The sequence below is a fragment of the Rissa tridactyla genome, chromosome 9 (assembly GCF_028500815.1).
Source record: "Rissa tridactyla isolate bRisTri1 chromosome 9, bRisTri1.patW.cur.20221130, whole genome shotgun sequence".
Taxonomy (NCBI): domain Eukaryota; kingdom Metazoa; phylum Chordata; class Aves; order Charadriiformes; family Laridae; genus Rissa; species Rissa tridactyla.
Window position 1 is genome coordinate 21,421,066 of NC_071474.1, and position 19,535 is coordinate 21,440,600.

At 56.9% G+C, this 19,535-nt stretch overlaps 1 protein-coding gene across 1 annotated transcript; it reads right to left on the reverse strand.

Moving 5' to 3' along the window:
* Positions 1-257: 257 nt before the first annotated feature.
* On the reverse strand, positions 258-19,333 carry LINGO1 (leucine rich repeat and Ig domain containing 1). The gene is made up of 2 exons (XM_054215350.1): positions 19,003-19,333; positions 258-2,568 (listed from the first exon to the last, which is right to left on the reverse strand). The coding sequence occupies exons 1-2, from the start codon at positions 19,006-19,008 to the stop codon at positions 715-717; spliced, it is 1,860 nt and encodes a 619-aa protein (XP_054071325.1). The 5' UTR covers positions 19,009-19,333; the 3' UTR covers positions 258-714.
* Between the last annotated feature and the right edge of the window lie 202 nt (positions 19,334-19,535).

A 19,535-nucleotide genomic window follows, 5' to 3' on the forward strand; every position in this document is an offset into this window, starting at 1 on the left:
CTGGGCTCTGAGCGTGGGAACTGGCTGTAAAACCACAACCGGTCCTTGGGAAATAAAAAAGTCAAACGCCTCTCAGTGCTATGTAGGGCCCGCAGCACCGTGGCACGCGCCTTTCTGGGGAGCACAGACCCTTGGCGGCAGCGGGAGACGTGCTCTGCCCTGGGTCTGTTCTTAGTGAGGCAGCTGGAAAATGCCTCCAAGGCGAGAAACGGAGTGCTCGCCGGAGAAACAGAACTGGACAGATCAAGAAGTCAAGATTTTGCATTCCAACTATCTATAGGAAATAGGGTTTTTTTATTATTTCAAGTTTTCATAAAAATCCATAATTATTGAAATCAAAGTTACAGAAGAAAGTTCGTAACTTTTTATTGATTTTATTTCTTTTTTCTTTCTTTTTTCCCCCCCTCTGTTGTTTTTCCCTCTCAGAGTTATATCTGACACCAGAGTCCATCAGACAAAGTTCTTACAAACACAGGAGTCCTGAAGACATCAGCTGAATGTTTTCCTGGTATAAAGAAGAAGAGGAGGAGAAAGAGGTGGTGACAGTGCAGGTGCAGTGGGTTTGGACCGGGGCGGAGGGCGTGGTGGAAGGAGAGAGGTCGGTATGTTTGTAACAATGTCTGTTTTTAAATTATTTTTTTATTTGTTCATCTGTTCTTTTTTTTTTTTTTTAAAAAAAAACCCCATCATTATTGTTTGCAAATTGTTGCCTGGTTAAATCATTTTCATGTTGAACTTGCGCGGCGCGTCAGCAGAGCTGATGCCCGCGTCGGACTTGCGTGGCACATACTCGATTTCAATGTTGTGCTTGGTGTTGCCTTTCCCCCGGCTCCACAGGAAGAGGAGCACCAGACAGAAGAGGACGACGCCCAGGAAGGAAATGAAGCCCATGGTGGTGGCGATGATGAGAGTCTTGATGTCAAAGGGGAAAGGCACGGTGGCGCGCGTGCTGTTGGCATCGCTCTCATTGGGCTGGTTGGAGATGAACGCGAAGGTCTTGTTGGGCTGGTGAGGCCAGTCTGGGGAGTAGCTGCGCACGTGTAGGTGGGCCAGCATGGTGTCATTGCCACCCGCATTGCTGGCAATGCATAGGTAGGTGCCATTGTCCTGGATCTGGGCATAGCGCACCTCCAGCGTGCCATCAGGGAAGACAGTGAGCCGCCCGTTGGTTTTGGTAGAGATGAGGTGCTTCCGGGGAGAGAGCCACATGATGGTGGGGGGCGGGTCCCCATCTGCCCGGCAGACAAAATGGACCGTGTGGCCTTCGTCCACGAAGATCTGCTGAGGTTTGCGGTCCCGTATCCGTGCTCGGCGGCAGGTGAAGTAGTTGGGCAGGAGGACGTCGGGGAAGTCTTTGAACTCCTTGCCCTGGACAAACTCGGGGGTGGAGCAGGTGGGCTGCTGCTTGTTGAAGTTCAACCTCCATCGCCGTCGGAAAACCCAGAGCAACCGACAGTCGCAGGCTAAGGGGTTGTTGTCGAGGATAAGCGTCTCCAGGTTGCCCACTGAGTGGAAGGCCGACTCCTCCAGGGTGGTCAGCAAATTCCCTGACACGTTCAGGATGCGCAGGTAATTGAGGCCACGGAAGGCAAAGGGCTCGACCGTGGTGAGCTGCCCTCCCACCAACTGGATCTCCTGCAGCCTGAGCAGGTCATGGAGCATGGAGCCCTCGATGGTGACAATGGGGTTGTAGGACAGGTTCAGGAACCGGAGGTAAACCAAGTGCCTCACTGACACATACGGGATGGACGTCAGGTTGCAGTGGGTGATGGACAAGGAGGTCAGGTTCAACCCATAGAGGCAGTTGGACGTCATAGTATCCAGGTAGGGCCAGTGTGAGATCTCGAGGACCTTGAGCCGGTACAGCCTCTTGAATGAGTAATCCCGGATGGTGTTGATGTTCAGATGGCGCAGCCGCAGCACAATCAAGCCGTGAAGGTGAGACAGGGCCTCCGTGGGGATGGAGGTCAGGTTGCATTTCTCCAGGGTCAGCTGCTCCAGGCTGTTGAGGCCGCTGAAGGCCCGGTGGGAGATGTAGACAAGGTCGTTGTCCCCCACCTCCAAAGACTTCAGGTTGTACAAGTCCTGGAACATGTAGTCTAGGAGGATCACGATTTTGTTCTCACTAATGTCTAGCTTGGTAAGGTTGCTGAGTCCGGTAAACACCCCCAAGGGGATCAGCTTGAGTCTGTTACTCCTGAGCCCCAGCGTCCTGAGGTTGAAGAGGTTGTTGAAAGCTCCAGGTTCAATGGCACTGATAATGTTCTCATTTAGCTCCAGCTCCTCCAGGTGAGGGTAGTTGGCAAATTCATCCTGGTTGAGCGTCTTGATGCGGTTCTTGCCCAAGTCCAGCAGCCTGGTCTCGGTCGGGATGCCCTCCGGCACGACCATGAATCGCTTCCGGTGGCACAGGACGGCGCGCTCCTGGGCAGAGCACTCGCAGCGCGGCGGGCAGCCTGTGGCAGAGCCAGACAGGATGGATCCCAACATCAGGAGGAGAATCGGCTGCCAGCAGGCCAGGATTGGGCTGCGCATACTCGCCTCCCCAGCTACCATCCTATCTCTCACCTGCAGGTAAGACAGGGGGGAGAGAAAGAGCAAGGTGGAGGTGAGAAAATGACGGGCACAATCACGGCAAAAGGTTTACTGTTCTGGTAGAGCTGCCGTTAAGGCTAAAGGCTCCACCAAGGCAAAGCAGAGGTTCTCATTTTCCAGCTGAAATCCAGCCCTTTGGGTACAAGACCATCTCTCCTCCCCACCCCCAACTTTCCATTTGATGATTGAACGTGCACAGACTTTGAGTGGAAAGCCTGGAGGAATCTGTGTCAGACAGACCTAGCTTCCTCGGCTTCTTAAAAAAAAAAAAAATTTAATACTAAACACATCTATCTACATCCTATTTTAAGCTCTTGAAATTATTCAGTTCCCTATAGATGGAGCCTGAATATAAAGGCTGCTTTGCAAATGCAGAGGAGCTGAGCGTGGGATGGAGCATCTGGGGGAGCCCTGCTGGGGGTCGGCTAGCAGTGGGGCGTCCGAGCAGCGAGAAACAGCAAGAGCTCCTTGGGCACTGGTCCCCTTCCTCCACGCCTCCCCAGGCTCTGCAGCCGGGTTTCAGTGTCCCCTCCTAGGGCTAGTCCCTTGCCTCCCGCCATGCCTGCCCATAAGGTGCAGACCTGCACCCTTCCCCGCTGACAAACAGCAACGAGTCGGTGTAGAGAGAGCTATAGCCTGTGTGAGGTCCAGGGGGGCTGTGGGGTATAGGGGGGCTGCCCAGTCTCTGCTGGGCAAGGCCCAGCCTCCCGCTGCCTTCCCTGGGGAGGGCTGGGAGACCCACTCGGGGTTTATGGTCTGGCCCAGAACCACCCCAGCCCCAGGGCAAGCGCTGCCTCTGTTGCATTTATTTCCTTGTTGTTCAAGCTGTTACGAGGGATCAAATCATATTAATATTGCATATTAGATGTACAGTTACCCCGGACCGTGTTTATATCTATTGTTATGTGCACACTCTGCATTGCTTCCACTAATGCTATTTATGGCTATCGCTGAATATACTCAGTACATTACTTCCATTGGCTCCGTTTGTATCCATCATTATATATCCTGTGCATTACTTTCCCTGCTCCGGCACTATTTATGGATCTGGTATGCATTACTTCCATTGTGTCTGTTATATTCATCATTTCATGACCCAAGTGCAACTTTTGTTCCCAAAAAATTATTCAAATTATTCAAAATGTCTTTTCAAGATGCAAGGATGAAAGATGATGTCCACCAGCATCATCTCGGAAACCACCAGGCCTTGGCACACCAGGTGGCCTGGCTGTGAGGTCCCGGAGTCCCCACAGAAATCCTCCTGCGGGTTTGTCCTGGCTCGGCGTCCTTCTCCCTCCCCTTTCCCTGCTCCTTCTGCAGTGGGGCTGGTTGCTGGGGACCGCCCGAAGCATGTCACCCCCCGCAAGCCAAGGGGTGTGGTGCTGGGAGCTGATCCCGCACAGCTCCCCTGGCAGCAGTGCCGAGCTCCTTCCCGCTGGCCCTGGGCCAGCACGTCCCGGTCTGGTGGAAACATTTCCAGTGGGTTCACTTGGGCCTGGGCCAGGCTGCAAAGAGCCATTTGCTGGGTATTTACAATTCATCATCTCCCATGTCATCACCTCCCTGGTGCTGACCGTGCTGGGCAGCCTTACAAATACAATCGGGGCTGCCGCTACCGTTGCAGTGCTGGAGCTCGGACCTGCCAGAGGGATGTGCTGGTGCCTCGGGGCTGGGGTGGCACGGCAGGTTGGTGGCTCTCAGGCAGAGCTGCACATGGATTTGCTCCCCAGGCTCATGCTGCAGCCCTGGCCGGGGCTGGGCTGCCAGAGGTTCCTCCCCACGGGCAGGGAGGCGCTGGTGGCATTGCTGCTCCCACAGCCCCCTTGCCAACGTGTGCCGGCTCGCTCGCAGCCTCCCTCGGCCAGTGCTTCTCAGAAACCAATTCCCGCTCCTCACAGCCATGCTGAGAAAGCCATCAAAGAAAGCAAAACACTGCACGCAAAACAAAATACAGTCTAAGGGGCTTAATTATACCAGGGCTGAAAAGACTTCAGCTCATTAGAGTGCCAGGCAGCCGGCCTTATTTGGATGTGTTTCATGCTGAAATTTCAGCTCGCTCTGTGCGTGCAGCCGTGTGCTGGTCTCTGTAGGGTGGGGGGGAAAGAGCTGAATCCCTCCATGGGGCCCCACGCACGGCTCCCACATCATCCCAGACATCCCCCAGGGCCAAATTCTGCCTCTCCACCAGTGGGAAGGGGGTTGCACCTGCACATTTGGCTCTGTGCTCTTGGCCCTGCGCTGGTCTCAGCGAAGGGGCAGCAGCCAGAGCTGCTGGGAGCAATGCAGCAGCGATGGCTAACATATAAGCGAAGCAGTGATAGATGAATGAAGCAAAATCTGCATGGTGTTAAAGATGAGACAAGCCCACTTGTGTAGAATTAAAGTCTAGACACACCTCACATGTTATTAGTTCTCAGCTAAATTTAAATCCATGATAAATACAATCCCTGACAAAAACATCTGTAATCTTAATAACCAGAGTCAGAGATGAGCTTTGAGAGAAAGACAATGAATAAGCTGAAAAATTCTGGGCTAAGATGAGCTTTAAATCACTTCTGGTTCCCATTTACCTCTGACTGTTTCAGAGACGAATATTCGTGCTTCAAGGTGAGGCGGATATTAAGAAGTGCCCTTCTAAAAATGACTCAAAGTGTGATTTTTCTTGCGTGATGAGGTCAACAACCTGTGTGTGGCTTTACAGCGGCCGCCATGCATCCCCCCACCGTGGCTGGACTTGTGTCGCATTAGCAAACCTCAGCCCAAAGCCAGGGCTGTCCTTTTGGCCATCCTGTGTCTGCCGCCACAGGGCGCTGTGGTGCCCAGCACCGGGGCCGTGGGTACCGGCCAGGCGAGGGGCTGCCGCAGCTTCAGCCTTGGGTGGCTCTGGGGACACCATGGAGAGATGGCAGTGGCTGCTCCCAGCAATTGCCACCTGCAGGAAACGGGGAGGTGGCTGAGACAAAGTTCCACCAAGGGCTTTCCATAAACTGAAGTCCTCCCACATTTACTCTGCGGAGGTGGGTGAAACGTGCCCCAGCACCTCTCCAGGGTGCCCGGCCATGGCCCCAGCACGAGCTGCCAGGCAGGTTCAGGCCGTGTGGCTGTAACACACAGGCCAGGCCAGCCCAGCAGGAGCTGAAGCCCTCTGGCATGAACATGGCTCTCATTTCTCACATTAAAAAAAAAATAATCGATAAGAAAGGAGCAGCTGCCCGACTCGCTGCCTTTAGGCAATGAGCAAACCAGTGCAAACCAAAGGAAAAATCGTGCCCAGAGCCGTGGCGTCCACTGACCCGTCCTCACCATCCTGCCGCCTGGGGAAGAGGGCTCCAGCTTCCCCGTCCCCGGGGAAGCTGCCAGACTCGGCCCAAGAGGCGCAGATGGGCGTGCTGGAGTCCCACTGCCTTGGTGCTAAATGCTGCAGGACCTGCTGAGTGTCTCCAGCTGGGATCAGCGCTGGGAGGAAAGATGCTATTCCAGGCCTGTACCTGGAAATGCAGCCTGGTGCCTGGCTGGAGCTGACGAGTGCAGGGTTCGCTCTGTCACGATGGGTGCAGGCTGCCCTGGCGCAGGGGGAACGGCTCCAGGGAAAACAAAGCCAGGTGATGACCCAGGAAGGAACCTGGGTTTGCTCCCGAGGCTGCTGCCCTCCTGGCCCAAAGGGTGGGCCACACACCTGGCCGTGCCCTCCACTGTCACCACTGTCCCTGGGCTGCCCCCTGCTCACCATCCCACAGGGGTGCCCAGCAGTGGGGCTGGGCTGGTGCTCCGCGGCACCGAGTGATCTGTCTGCCAGGCTGACAGCAAGCGAGCGGCAAAAATCCCCGCGTCAGCTATAACCCCCACCTGGCAGCCATAAATTACAGTGCAGGAGACGTTCACCCTTGAACCAGATGCTTTGGAGAGCGTTGAACGACAAGAGGCAATTTAGGATGAAGCGAGCCATATACCCAGAGGGGCCCTACATGCTCTGGGGGCTCAGCAGGGCTGGGGGAGCACGTCCCCGACCCTGACCGTCCCTGCAGGAGCTGACCTTGCTGTAGTACCATGGGGCGCGCATGAGCGCCTGATCCCAGCAGCACGGGGCACCCACGCTGGGCTGCGGGGTGGGTGCGGGTCAGCCACAGGCTCAGCCCCGTCTCTGGCCTGCTGGCTTCGCACAAAGCCTCTGAGACACAGCTTTAGGAGTCAGTGCTCTCATCTCCTCTAAGCTGCTCCAGCTAAATCAAATTTTATTGAACTTGACTACATTTTAAAGATAAAGACTCCAGGTTTACAAATAAATATTTAACAACCTTTCCTGCTGCTAAAGAGTTGCTTATCCAGACCCCGGGCTCTGCGCTAAGTGTTCCTGTAGCTATCTGCAAAGCAGCAAAACAAAGGGAGCAGCTTTAATTTGCCAAACACGTTCCTGCCCATTTCCTCCTCTCTCCATCATTCCCCCTGCATCCAGCTCGCATTTGTGGGCCCTTTTGCTCTGTGTCTCCCTCCTCCCCACCCCACCTGCTCCCTCCGCCTCTTCTTTTCCCACCCAGTCCCTGGAGTGCAGGCATGGGTAGTAGCTGCTCTCCTCCCAGTGCCCAGGGATGGTCAGGGATGGATGGGAGCAGGGCCCAGAGCACATAGGGCGGAGGAGGTGGTTTCCCTCCTGGGACCATGCTGCTTTTCACTGGTAAAAAGAAATCAGAGGAAGACCCTAAAGTAAGCCCTGAGGGCTGGCTGGTGGGCAGCAGGCGGGGCGGCTGCAGGCACAGTGCTGGCCCGAGTGATGGAAAGCTGCTACCGCATTTCCTCTGGGCCTTCACTAATGGATGGGCTGTTAATGAAGGGCATGAAAACAGGCCCTTGCAGTGCAAAGGGCTGCCCTGTGTCCTGTCCTGGCCCCAAATCCTCCAGAAACAGCACAGGAGGGTGTGAGAAGTGGGGGAGAAATGGACAGAAGCTGAGAAGGATCTTGTGCCTTGTTTGCGGTGGTGGGGACACACGAGCAAGTCATGCACAGCAATGAACCATGGCAGATTAGCCAGAGAGGAGACCACCCCCCCAGCTCCAAGCTGCCAAGGTCACCAGCTGCCCCCAGCCCAAGGGAAGGCGTGACTCCAGCCTGGAACTTTTGCTCAGCCTTCTGAAGTATCTGCTTTCAGCTGCTCCGAGGCGGGAGCCTGGAATAGGTATGCCGCAACCTGATCTGCTCCGGCAGTTGCTCTGAAGCTGTAAAAGAGCATGAAGCACTATTTAAGATGCAAATCCCCTTCCGGCACCGACACCGCCTGGCTGGCACCAGATACCCTCAGCAGCTGGCCCACAGGACTGCCCTGCAAAGGCGTTTTCCTCATGGTGACGGGCTCTTCCACCCAAAACGTGGCGCCCCCCATGCTGCAGGGAATTAAGTCGGGGAAGCACCAAGCCAAAGGGCAAGCAGAACAGAAAGAAGGGGAGGGGAACACACTCTGTGTGAGAAGAAGAAGAGTCTAAAGTGGGCTCAGGGGCTGGGGACGCTGGAAAGGGGAGGCTTTGGTCCAGCCATCCACTGGTTTAGCTCCGGGCTGTGGATCTGCTTGACTCCACGCAGGGACAGATATTTACAGTGGAGGGACAACCAACAATGGCCCAGAGCCAACCTGGAGAGTGGTTTTCAGGCTCAGCAGGCAGGTTATTGTAGCAGGGCTACAACTGGAAGGAGATCCTGGTTGTCTCTGCAGGACGCTGGAGCTCAGAGCAGTTTTTGCTGAGGCTGTTTCTTGCTGCGATCACATCTGTGCAAGAGCTGCTCACCCTCCTCATACCTTTGCTCCTTCGTTTTTAACGTCTTTTCTCTTTGGCTGTACATGCTTCAGTGCCCCATCAGCAAAGAAAACATCCTGACAAGTGATCAATAAGTAATTGCAAAGGCAGCTGTGGATGCCGGGGGCGTAAAGCCCTGAGCTAGCAAGAGATAAATGAGGAGCGTAAGGGTGCAGCGCACCATGGAGCTCAGGCTCAGAGCCAGCCACGCTCCCCTACTCAGAGACCGAGGTGACCAGGACACGGGCTAGCCCATGCCACAGCCACTGCCAGTTGGTGGTTCAATGCTTCCCACGTCAGGCAAGCCGGGAGGAGGCTGATTTTGGTTTTTTCCGCCTGTGAGACAAAGATCAGGAAAGCTGTGTTTGCTGGGAGAATATCTCCCAAGGGTTGGTCTTGGGACCAGAGACTTTTTGGTCTGGGTCAGCAGGAGAGCAGGAGAATGGTGGCACTGGGAAGCTGGGAAGGACGTGCACCAGCCAGTTGAATGGGGCTTCTCCTTTTTCTTTATTTCAGCAAATCTCCTGGGGATTTCTGTCTCTGTGGACATGGGCTGGGTCACCAGGATGTTTTAGGTGCTCACCCGAAGGCACCCAGCTTAGCAGGCACTTGAGTATGAGTGAGTGCTGGGTAGAGGAGGCTTCAGTACAGCATGAGGGTCTCTGTAGGTGATTTTTCTTCCCTGTCTGTAGCTGTGAAAGGAGGATGGAAAAACCTCAGACGCTTCTTAGGGCTATGGAAACATTTGCACCAGAGAGGTTAAAGAAAGCTCTGTCCAATGAATGTCTTCTGGCAGAGGCGCCGGGATCACGATGACATCGCGAAGGCACCCCCTGCACTCTCCCTCGACGTGCCCATGGCCAGCAAGGAGTCACGGGATGTGGCTGTCCCTAAGGCGGCGCCTGCAAAGGCACTCTGGGGAGAGCAGGACATCGGCAGCTGCCAGAGACTGGGCCACTGCCCCACTCCTGTTCATGCCTTCTCCCAGCACAGCCCAGCCACAGCTGGCAGCCGCCCTACTTGTGGCACTGGAGGGAGAATTGTTTTTCCCTAGGAATGGGCTTCAGCGGTACCCAAACACCTTCTGCACTCCCCTGAGCTCCCCAGGAGCGCTCCAAGCCCCTGGCAACACCAAGGGCCCTGCAAAGGGCCCTACCCTGGGCAGCAGGGGTAGATTTTGGGCTGGAGGATGGGTGACAGCCCAGGCGGCTCATCCGGCCTGCCCCCTGGCTCCGCACAGCCCCGGTGCTGCTGGGGCGGCTCTGCCTGGCTCAGCACGCTGCGGCGGCCCTGCAGAATCAGCCAGAGCGCAGCTGTACGGTGCCTGTGCTAAACACTGCATTTCTGTCAGGGGCAGGACACCACCTGATCCAGCATAAAAGCGGCTGGTACAAAGTCACCCCACTGCCAGAGCACGTTTCCTCTAGATCAGGAGCAGATGGCATTTCTGTATGGGGTTGCCTTGATGCTTGGTCAAGTGACCCGTGGCTTCCCATCCCCCCAGACCAAGGCACCAGCCCCCAGGGACAGTCCCTGTGCTGTGGCCGGTGCCAGCATCCCAGCAGCAAGACGGGCAGGGCCTGCCAGGCTGAGCCACTGCTCCTGGCAATCCCAATGCATGAACCACGCCTGAGGGTACCACCAAGGGCCTGGCAGGGGTGGCTGGCTGGCACCAAGACAAGCTTCTCCCTCCCCACCTCTCCCTGCCTGGGGACATCCTGTCCCCTCCAGCCATCAGCCTCTGCCAAAAGGTGTCCCATGGCTCTGCAGCACCCTGGGAGCTTTGCTCAGTGCCCGGAGCAGGGCTGGGGCACCCGGCAGCTCCAGCAGCAGAAAACCAGGGCCACAAGCAGAGATGGGGGAGCACTCCCGGCACCTTCTGCCCTCCTCTACCCAAGGCTAGCCCAGCAGGAGAGCTAATGCCAAACCAGACCAACACCCTGGCCCCATGAGTAACCTCACTCCACAGGGCCATAAGGGGACATCGGCAAAGATTTGCAATGTGACCCCCCGCTAATAGCTATGAGTCCGAGCCACTGTGTCCCTGCCACTGCTTGAAGGAGGGAACCCCAGATCAAAGTCCCAAACGCTGCACAGCCAGAGCAAGCGGGGGCCAGCGAGCATGTCACGAGCCTGTAGTGCTACAGACAACGCTGCTGCCAGGGACTGGTCACATTAATTTAAGCTTAGACTGTACTTACAGCACCACTTCTGTTCCCATGCCACATCCCTTAAATACCCCTACAACCAGTGCAGGATACCTAGAAAAGTACAAGGGTCGCCCTGGAGTGCTGCGTCTTCCCCTGGAAACCTTTGGGATGAGAGCGACAGGACTTTAGAGGGCATAAACCCAGCAGCTTCGCTGACTCCAGAGAAACCTGCTGATTTACCTCCCTTTAGGACCGGCCCTGATATTTTTATACTGCTGCCTAAAATAAGTGGCCTCAGAAGCCTTTTGGGAGAAGCCAACGGCAGCCCAGCCCAGCGAAGATGGCCCTGCAGTAACCCATCGGTGGGACAAGCTGCACAGGGCAACGAGGGCACACATGCACCATGCTGCCAGGACCAATGGCCCCGTGAGCACCGGGTGGCATCAGCAGAGCTGTCCCTGCCCTGTCTCCCACGGGGATGCAGGGCAGAGCAGGGCGGTGGGCTCAGGCAGGGGCATGGCTGTGTTTCAAGGCGCTGTGAGAGATGAAAACCCCGGTCCTCTCCATCCACCTCCTTTCCTGACTCCTTCCCACAAGTCAGTCTCTCGCTCGCTCTCTCCCCCCGCAGTTATTACTAAGTTTTGTTCACATAATAACAAATTTAGTGCCGCAGGAATTTCCAGAAAGAGAGAAGTGGAGAAAATAGGGAGCCAAAGAAAGCATGAGTGATGGCAAACGTGGAGAGAAGATTCCTCTTCCCAGCCTGGCTTTCTCTGTGCTGCTTTTACATATATAATTCTTTTTTCTTTCCCCCTTTCTCGCTTGTTTGATTTTTGCATTATTTATAGCTTGTCTTCAGGGCCTGTATTTGCTGTTATTGTTTCATTCAACAATAAAATAGATTGGATAAAAACAAACTGTGCTGAACCATGGCTGAGCCTGCCCGTCCTGCAGTCAGCCGTACCCACAAAGCCGGGCAGCGCAGGTAACGCGGGTGCGAGCGTCTGGGCAGTGCCAGCCAGCCAGGGACGAGGGGTCACTGCCTCACCACCCCTTCCCAGCCCAAACCCCTGTGGGTGGGGAGGTGCTGCGGGATGTGGTTCGGCCAGGATTTGGGCTCTGGGTGCTGCCAGCCCCGCAGAAATGTGTCCTCTGCAGGTATGGGGGCTGCACACACAGCTCCTGGGGTCCTGGCACTGCACCCAAACCTCAGACTTCCCCAGGCAAGAAGGAAAAATGCTGGTTGAGAGGAGAAAATGAAGCACTGAAACTCTGGTGTTTTTTTAGGGCGATTTCACGAAATCCAAGGCACTGATTTCATTAGGGAGGGTGCCCCAAGATGAGCCGGCGGCTGGCTGCGGGTGCTGTGCCCCAGCAAATCTCAGCCCTGGGCGCTTTGGGACCACGCAGCATCATGCCGGGGAAGGGCTTGGTGCAGGGCCAGCAGTGCTGCCCCGTGGCTACAAAGCAGCTGAAACAGGGGTGAAAAGCACAATGGGTTTAATGCCTGTAATAAGGGGTGTCAGCACACTGGCAGCCTCAGCCGCGCTGCGGGGAGGCCATTCCCCGGCCTTTTCTGTCTTCCAGCAGGTGATCACGCTGATTCCATGGGCACAGAGAAAAAGGAGGGACGTACCACGGGGATGGAGCGGTTCCCTCGCTGCCCTCGATGGAGGGCTGCTTGTGGGGGGGGGGGTGGAGTTTTGTTGTGTTTTGCTTGAGCTGAAAGAGATGCTTTCTGCCCTTTCCTCCTTCTCCCCAGCGATGTTGATAATAATACAGAGCCTGCACTCTGGGCTGTATGTGAGAACAAAAGCAATCACAGGGAACTACAGTGCATAGAAATTAAGTCGGAAATGCAAGGCCAGGGTTTCCATTTCGGTTCAGCTTCTGTATCGTTTCCCATTGAAAAGGATAAACAGGCTGAGCACAAATCAGTTTAATGGCAGCACCTAATGGCAGCGCAATTCCATGTTTCCCAGAGCAAATCGTTGCTCAAGCCCAAAGCGACAGCATGATACGCAGGCTCCGTGGGACGGCAACAGCATGGCACAGCCTCAGCTGAGCACTGGGGGGCCACCAGGGCCCCCGCAGGACTGGCCGCCCTCAGCAGCAGTGCTGAAATAACCTGGTTCATCAGGGCACAAGAGGGGCTGGTGTCCGGGCTCGGGGATTCCAGCAGACCCTTGACTGCCCAATTCCCAGTAGAAAAGAGATATCCCTTTGGGCATCCCTCACATTCCTGAGGTCCTGGAGGCAGACTCAGGCCCCCTGGGAGCTTGTAGAGCTGTGCCGGGCTGCTCCCCCAGCATGGGCCAGGCAAGGAGATTTTCACACTGCTCACCACTGTGGCCCTAATTCCTTTCCTTCACCTGTCTCCTGCAGTGCATGTTTAAAGCACAGCTGCATCCACCATTTATTTTTTCTACCTAACCCTCATTGCTGTGCCTTGCTCCATGGTACGCTGCACGAGTCACTTGCCAGCGGAGCCAGCGCAGAAGCAAGCCACCAGACCAGCACTCGCCCACAATGCCCTCCCTGGCTCCCCAGGCTCATGTTTGGGGTTAGACCAATTTGGCTCTCCTTGGCCTGAAGGGGCAGTAGGGAAGTCTGGGTTCAGGTACAGGAGGGAGAGGTTTGCCCACGTGCCTGTGCAGAGGGTAAGAAGAGACTCTGAGAGCGCTCAGACTTTACTCGCCACCCCCAGGTTGCCTCTGAGGTCTAAATCAGTTGTTTCCCATTTCACACTTGACATCTCAAATCCAAACAATGAGCTGAAAGAATAGATCATGTCAAAATATTTCTGCTTCTCCCTCCTACGAGAATTCCCCATCAGAGACCAATCCAATTAAGGTGCTGGTTATGAAATTAACCATAATTACAAGAGTGATATTTAATGTTTTGCATTCTGATGAAGAAATAGAAAGGAAACAACCAAAAAAATAAGATTGTGGGTCCTACTGAGATAACTAAGAGCAATGTGGGGTGGAGGGGAGCAAGGGCTATGTGGGATGGCAGGGGCTGGGCTGCACCATGGGCATCTGGCCCAGGGACCCCACAGGAACAAGGGCAGGGACTGGGTGCTCATGGGCACATCTCTCAGGGAGCCGGTCCCCCAAAGCAGGGGATCCGCCCAGCCTGATGGCTGCCAGCAGGTATTTTTTGCAAGATTGAGCATCACTTGGACGTTGCTGGGCAGCAGGAACCATGTCCTGGGATGCACAGACCAGTCTTGCACCTCCTCACCCTGTCCCCGCTCTCTGCAGGGACCCTCTGGCTCACCTACAGGCCTGTCCCCAGCTCAGGACACCAACCCCAGCCCTGAGACAAGGGACGTGAGATCTTCAGTGGGCAAAGCCTTTAGCCTCTAACCAGGACACCTGGGTCCTCCTCTGGAGCCCAGGGGAGCCATGTTCACGTGGGGACACATGTCCACTGCAGGATGCCTTGCACTAGAAAGGTTGACCGGCTTATACAGACACATGAAAAAAATTATGGAAGATAACATGCAGGATGGTTAAACAGAAACCATTTATGTGCTTAATCAGGAGAATGAGCAAAACCAAGCCAGGCTCCCTGGCCCCTGGAAGAGGGATGCTGATCTGCTGCCTAGCCAAGTCCCGTTCTTAGTTTGGAGCTGCTGTTTGCATGAGGTATGGGACCACAGAGGGCAGGGGATGGTGGCCAAGGTATCGGTGAGGCCAGAGGGAAGGCTGAGCTGATGGTGGGGCTCATGGCAGGGCTCTCCCCAACATGGCCCTGCTGTTGGCCATACATCAATACCCTTTGTGCACCCTCTTGGCAGGGTTAGGAATGGCCTGGACGGGTTCTGAGAGTCACTCCTAACTGCTTCTCCTGCAAGGTGGGAATCACCAGGGTCTTGCCCCAGCACAGCCGTTAGCTCCAGAGGTGTGGGGTATCTGCTCAAGCTGGGTCCCCCCCCCCCCACTCCCAGCCCCGCTGTCCCCCCTTCCCGAGCCAGCTGGCGTGACCTGCTGCTCTCAGGGATGGAGGGAGCTCCCTGCCCAGGCTAAAGAGGAGATGAGGCCCTCCGTGGCATTTATTAGCATTTATTCAATTGCCTGGGTCAAGCTGACAATTAATGCTGCCTGCTCAGACATGACCACCTTTGTGTGACCTGTCTTTCTGCTGGCTTGCCGTGCCAAGGTGGGGCAGAGGCCACGCTGCACTGCTGACAGCACTCCTGGGGCTGGGGAAGCATTGGGGGGGCCACAGATGGTGTTTCACCCCTTCCCCAAGCCTGCCCTGTCCTTGGATGCTCCTCTCTTTCTCTGTATCGCACGTCCCCTGACACTGTCCCAAAAGCTGCACATTTAAACAGCCACCAAAACTGGCTGTAAGACATGTCCCCAGCCAGGGTCACAGGGAGCTGGGACACACGGCAAAGGCGCGGAAATCTCTCTCTGGGCAGCTCTTCCCCTCTGCAAGCTCCAATTTTTACTCCCCCAGATAGAGGGGTTGGGGGGGGTGGGGGGAATTGACTTAGGAGAAAATTGAGGCCATGGCCTTCCGTTGCTTTCTCGCTTTATTTTTCTTGGGTTGTTGGATTTGAGTTAAGCATTTTTAGCCCTCTTCTCTCTCATCTCAGCCTTCCCCGCTACCTGACAAGCTCTTTTCCCACCAAAAGCCATTTCTGCTCGTGGTACGATAAACCCTACTCCCCTCACTTCTCAGGGTTTAGCAGAGGAGGGAGGAGAGCTGCTGACTCAGTGCACTGGATGTGTTCAAGACCCAGGCAAACACCCTCCCTCAGCAAGCTGTGCCACGACTTGCACCGTCGGCTGTGCCCTCCTCTCGCTAGCTCCAAACCACTGCCACAGTGGCCAGTGTCAAGCATAAAGGGCGAGTACAGGGACGCTGGGCTCATGGTAGCCTGTACCATGGAAGGAGAGTCAATAGGAGCCAATGGCGCTGGTAACATCCACCCCAGTGCCAACACTGCCCAAGAAAACTGCCCAAGGGCCCACAAGCCCAAGGGGGACCCGAGGGCTGTCTGGGCTTGGCAGAGGTGACATTAAAAAGTGTCTCCAGCAGTTTCCACCCTTGAAGCTTCTTCAAAAGAGTTTGTGGAGTCGCATTTTCCACCGGGACGTTGACAGAGATGTGCCCATTGCAAACACGTCCTCCCTAGCCTTGAGGGGATGGGTCCAACTCCCAGCCCTGACGCAGGTGTCACCCCAGAGCTGTCACAGCAGCCCCCACCCAAGAGCCATCCAACACACCCAGGCCCATCACTGCCCAGTGACAACCAGATACATGAGGCAACGCCTGATGGGGTGTATCAATCCTCATCAAACCACTATAGGTTTGGTTGTGCTCTATAATTCAGCAACTGTAATTACACTATAATTACACTGTAATTGTGGTGTTATTATACAGTGATTTATCAACCCCTGAAATTAAACCTCAAGTTACAGGATTTTATACTTGTTACATACATCAAGCAGTATAAACTTCAGCATCATTACAGTGCCTGTATTAAGGAGGAAACTAAAGGAATAATAAGTCATTCAGTCATGCTGTTAACCTTCCAGTGATATGAAACAGTGGTAATTAGAAGTATCACAGAGTAATTACGTTATAGGTGTAGAGTAACTGCAGCACGGTGTGGTGTTACAGAAGTATAACCATTCGTTTTGTAATTAAACCCCCAACAAAAAGGCTTGGAAAACCTGACTCTTCCCCAGGTGCTGTAAACTCAGCTCCACTATGTCCTCCAGCCGCTTCCCGCCCGTCCCATGGGAGCCTCAGTGAAAGCCGGGGCTGCCCAAGCTCCCAGTGCAGGCAGGTGCCCCAGCCCAGCTCCAAGCTGCTGTCTGGGGGCTTACAGCTGAAAGAGAAGTCCCTTATAGCTATCTGGTAACCTGCAAAGTCCCTACCAGGGACACTGTTGCCTCTAGAGAGTGTCTGTCCCTGTCCCAGAGCAGCAGCACTGGGGAAGGAGCGGAAGGGCCTGGCTATGACGAAAACTGCCCCAGCATGTCCATGGGAAGACGTGGAAGCTTTAGTCCAGGGAGACATTTCTTTCTCAGCCTTGCTTACCAGCCTTGCCAGGCTAAGAGCTTCAGGGACCACTTCTCCTCATGCTGTTAAGCCACTAAGCTGACATGCTCCGGGAGGGAGCCAGGAGCAGCAGGCGAGAAGGCATGGCCAGCCCAGGCATCTCCTCCCACTGGCCCCAGCCCATGCTGCTGGGATGGGCAATGGGCTGAGCGGGGCTTCGTGTATCTGGAGACGGAGGCTGCCCCTTGGCTCTGTGGCACCTGGCACAGGCATGGGGCGTTACTGGCCATTTGCATTTGCGAGAGGTCCAGGAGAAGGATGAAGTGTGCACTTGAAATGGGGGGAGCAGACATGCAGGAAGGGGGCCAAACAAAGGTCTGGGCTGTGGTGCTGGCGTGGGGCTGGAATAGCTGCCTTTGGGGTAGGGATGGGTTGGGCAGCACAGGCAGCCCTTATAAGGTCCTTGCAGCCCCAATGCCGGCAGGCTGGCTGGAGGCACGGCATCGCCGCTGCTCCACGGCCGTCTCCAGCAGGCATGAAGGTCAGGTCAGGGCTGCTGCAGGTGCCGGAATGGAGAGGAGAGGCTGGCGGGAGGGCTGGGATAGGGATGTGGAAGGGACATCATTTCAGAGCTGGCTCTGATAGGATGTGCAGAGGAAGGGGAGATGGAGGGACAAGGGAGAAGGAGCAGTTCTGTGGAGCGGGGCTGCTCCTGGGGATGCCTGAACTGCTCTGCCCATGCTCCCCCCATGGGCCAAGATGCTGGAGAACAGCGTGGGCTGGGGTGAGCGTGGGGCTGTCACACTGGTCCCCAGCTGCAGGCCAGCACGTAGAGTCGCTTGCTAGAAAGGGCGTTTGCTGGGGAAGGACTGTGGATGGCAACTGCTTGGGTGGGCAGCAGCTGGGCTCGTGACAGGCAGAGAGGCAGAGCCTCAGCTTTGCCAACCGGCACGCATCCACGGCGAGGAGACCTGATCCCACCGGTGCCCACACTCACCCGCTGTCCCTCCCTCCCAGTGCAAATCACTTTCACGGTACGAACACTCCCATTTCTTCTCAGAGGTGGCACCTCCAGCATCTGGAGCGAACCGTGCCTCTGCCCTTCGCTCAGAGCTATTTACACATCCAAGGCACAAGGTGAAAAATCCAATAACCTACAAACAGTAGCAGAAAGCAACAAGCAATGGCACTGCCTAGGAAGGCTCACAAAGTCCTCCTTGCCAGCAGGCTCTCAGGCATCCTCGAAATCCCAGCTGCTCTGCAAAGCCCCTTCAATGTTAACCCCTTCTTTTTTCTGTCAGATGCGAACCGAAGGCTGAGCCCATGCTGGCAGACTGACCCTCCCCAGCATCTCCAGTTGTCCAGGCTGGATCCTGTGCACGGGGCTGAGCCCAGGCGGGGGGACCTTTCAGTGTGCCCACATTTCCCTCCAGAGCCTGAGAGATCATCCTGTCTGGCAGCAACTCCCCACAGCCCCAGCCCACCTACCTTCAGGCTGGGGGGCTGGAAATGGAGGGGTGAGCCCCCCGCGCTGAAAAATTACCCCCCATAGCTCTTGCCTCCAGTCCAGTCACTCAGGGCTGGTGAGCTCTCCCTGCCTTTATTTAACCCTTTGTGTCTCTCCCGTGGGGATAGGCAGAGGGCTGATTCCTCCTCTTGAATTAACCCTTGTTGGCTGGGGACCTGGGTTTAAGGGCTGATCTCCCTGCTCCCCATCAAGCCCTGGCAGCTTGGGGTATGGCACTGTCCCGGCCATACCCTACCTGAATATGTAATCTTCTCCATGCCGGTTAACTCATCTGCTTAGCTACCGAGGAGGACGGCTCCCACATCAGGATGCAGCTCTGCGCTCGCCTCAGCACCGCTGAGCCCCAGCCCTTGGCTGGGTGAGTCTGCCAGCCTCGGGTGGCCGGGACCCCAACCCCGCACGGTGGCCCCGCCTGGCTGCAAGTTGTCCTTCCCGCAGGGGCTGGAGGGGCTGCGGGGAAAGGCAGGGGAGTGGCGCAGGGGTACTGGGGAGGAGATCAGCAGGGGGAAAACGCCCGGCCAGAGCAGGGCGGTGGAGGCGGCGGGATCAGCACCGGAGGGGCCGGAGGACAGCAGGGCCCGCAGCCACACGCCCCGCGACGGACAGTGCCCGGCCCCGCTGTCCGTTCGCCGCCCGGCGGTGCCCGCACCGCTCCCCGGGACCCGGATCCGCACCCCGGGGCGCGGCGCAAACCCGGCACCGGCGGGCACCCACGGCACACACACACGCGCAACCTCCCTTCCCCCCCCGTGCCCTCCCCGGTGCACGCACGAAGTTCCCAGCCCGGCGCCTCCGAGCACCGGCGAGGGTCCGGCCCGAGGGCAGCGACGCGGCTCTGGCCCGGGGTCCCCCCCACCTCCCCCGCACCGCCGGTACCGCCAGCCCCCGTCCCCCCACTCCAGCATCCCCGTGAGCGCTTACCTGCATCTCATTCTCGCCGGCGATCTCCTTCGGTCAGAAATGGCATCTCCCCCGGCCCCCACCCCCTCCGCCAAAACCTCCACCTGCAGTAACGCAGCTCCCCCTCTCCGCAGCGACAACACGAGAGGCAGCGGCGCTCCCGGGTCCGAGCCGCCCCCCCAACCCAGAGCCCGAGGGAGGGCCGGGCCGGGCACGGGGACGCTCCGGGGCCGCCCTTAGGGACGCGAGGGGACCGGCTGCCTCCCCTCCGCGCCCGCCCGGCGGCCGGCGGCGGCGGCGCTGCGGGGCGGCGGTGGCGGCATCGCCCCACCGGGCGGGATGGCAGGGCCCGGGCTCCGCACGCCCGCTGCCGCCGGCCGGGTCTGCCGCGGCGGGGCCGGGCTGGGAGCCGCCACCGCTCCGGCCCCCGCCTCCCCTCCGGGAGGAGCCGCCGGCGGGCGCGGGGCGGTGCGCGGAGCGGAGCGGGGACGGGAGCGGCGACGGCAGCAGCGGCGGCCAGTCCCCTCCTCCCGCCGCCTCCCCCGCTCCAGCGC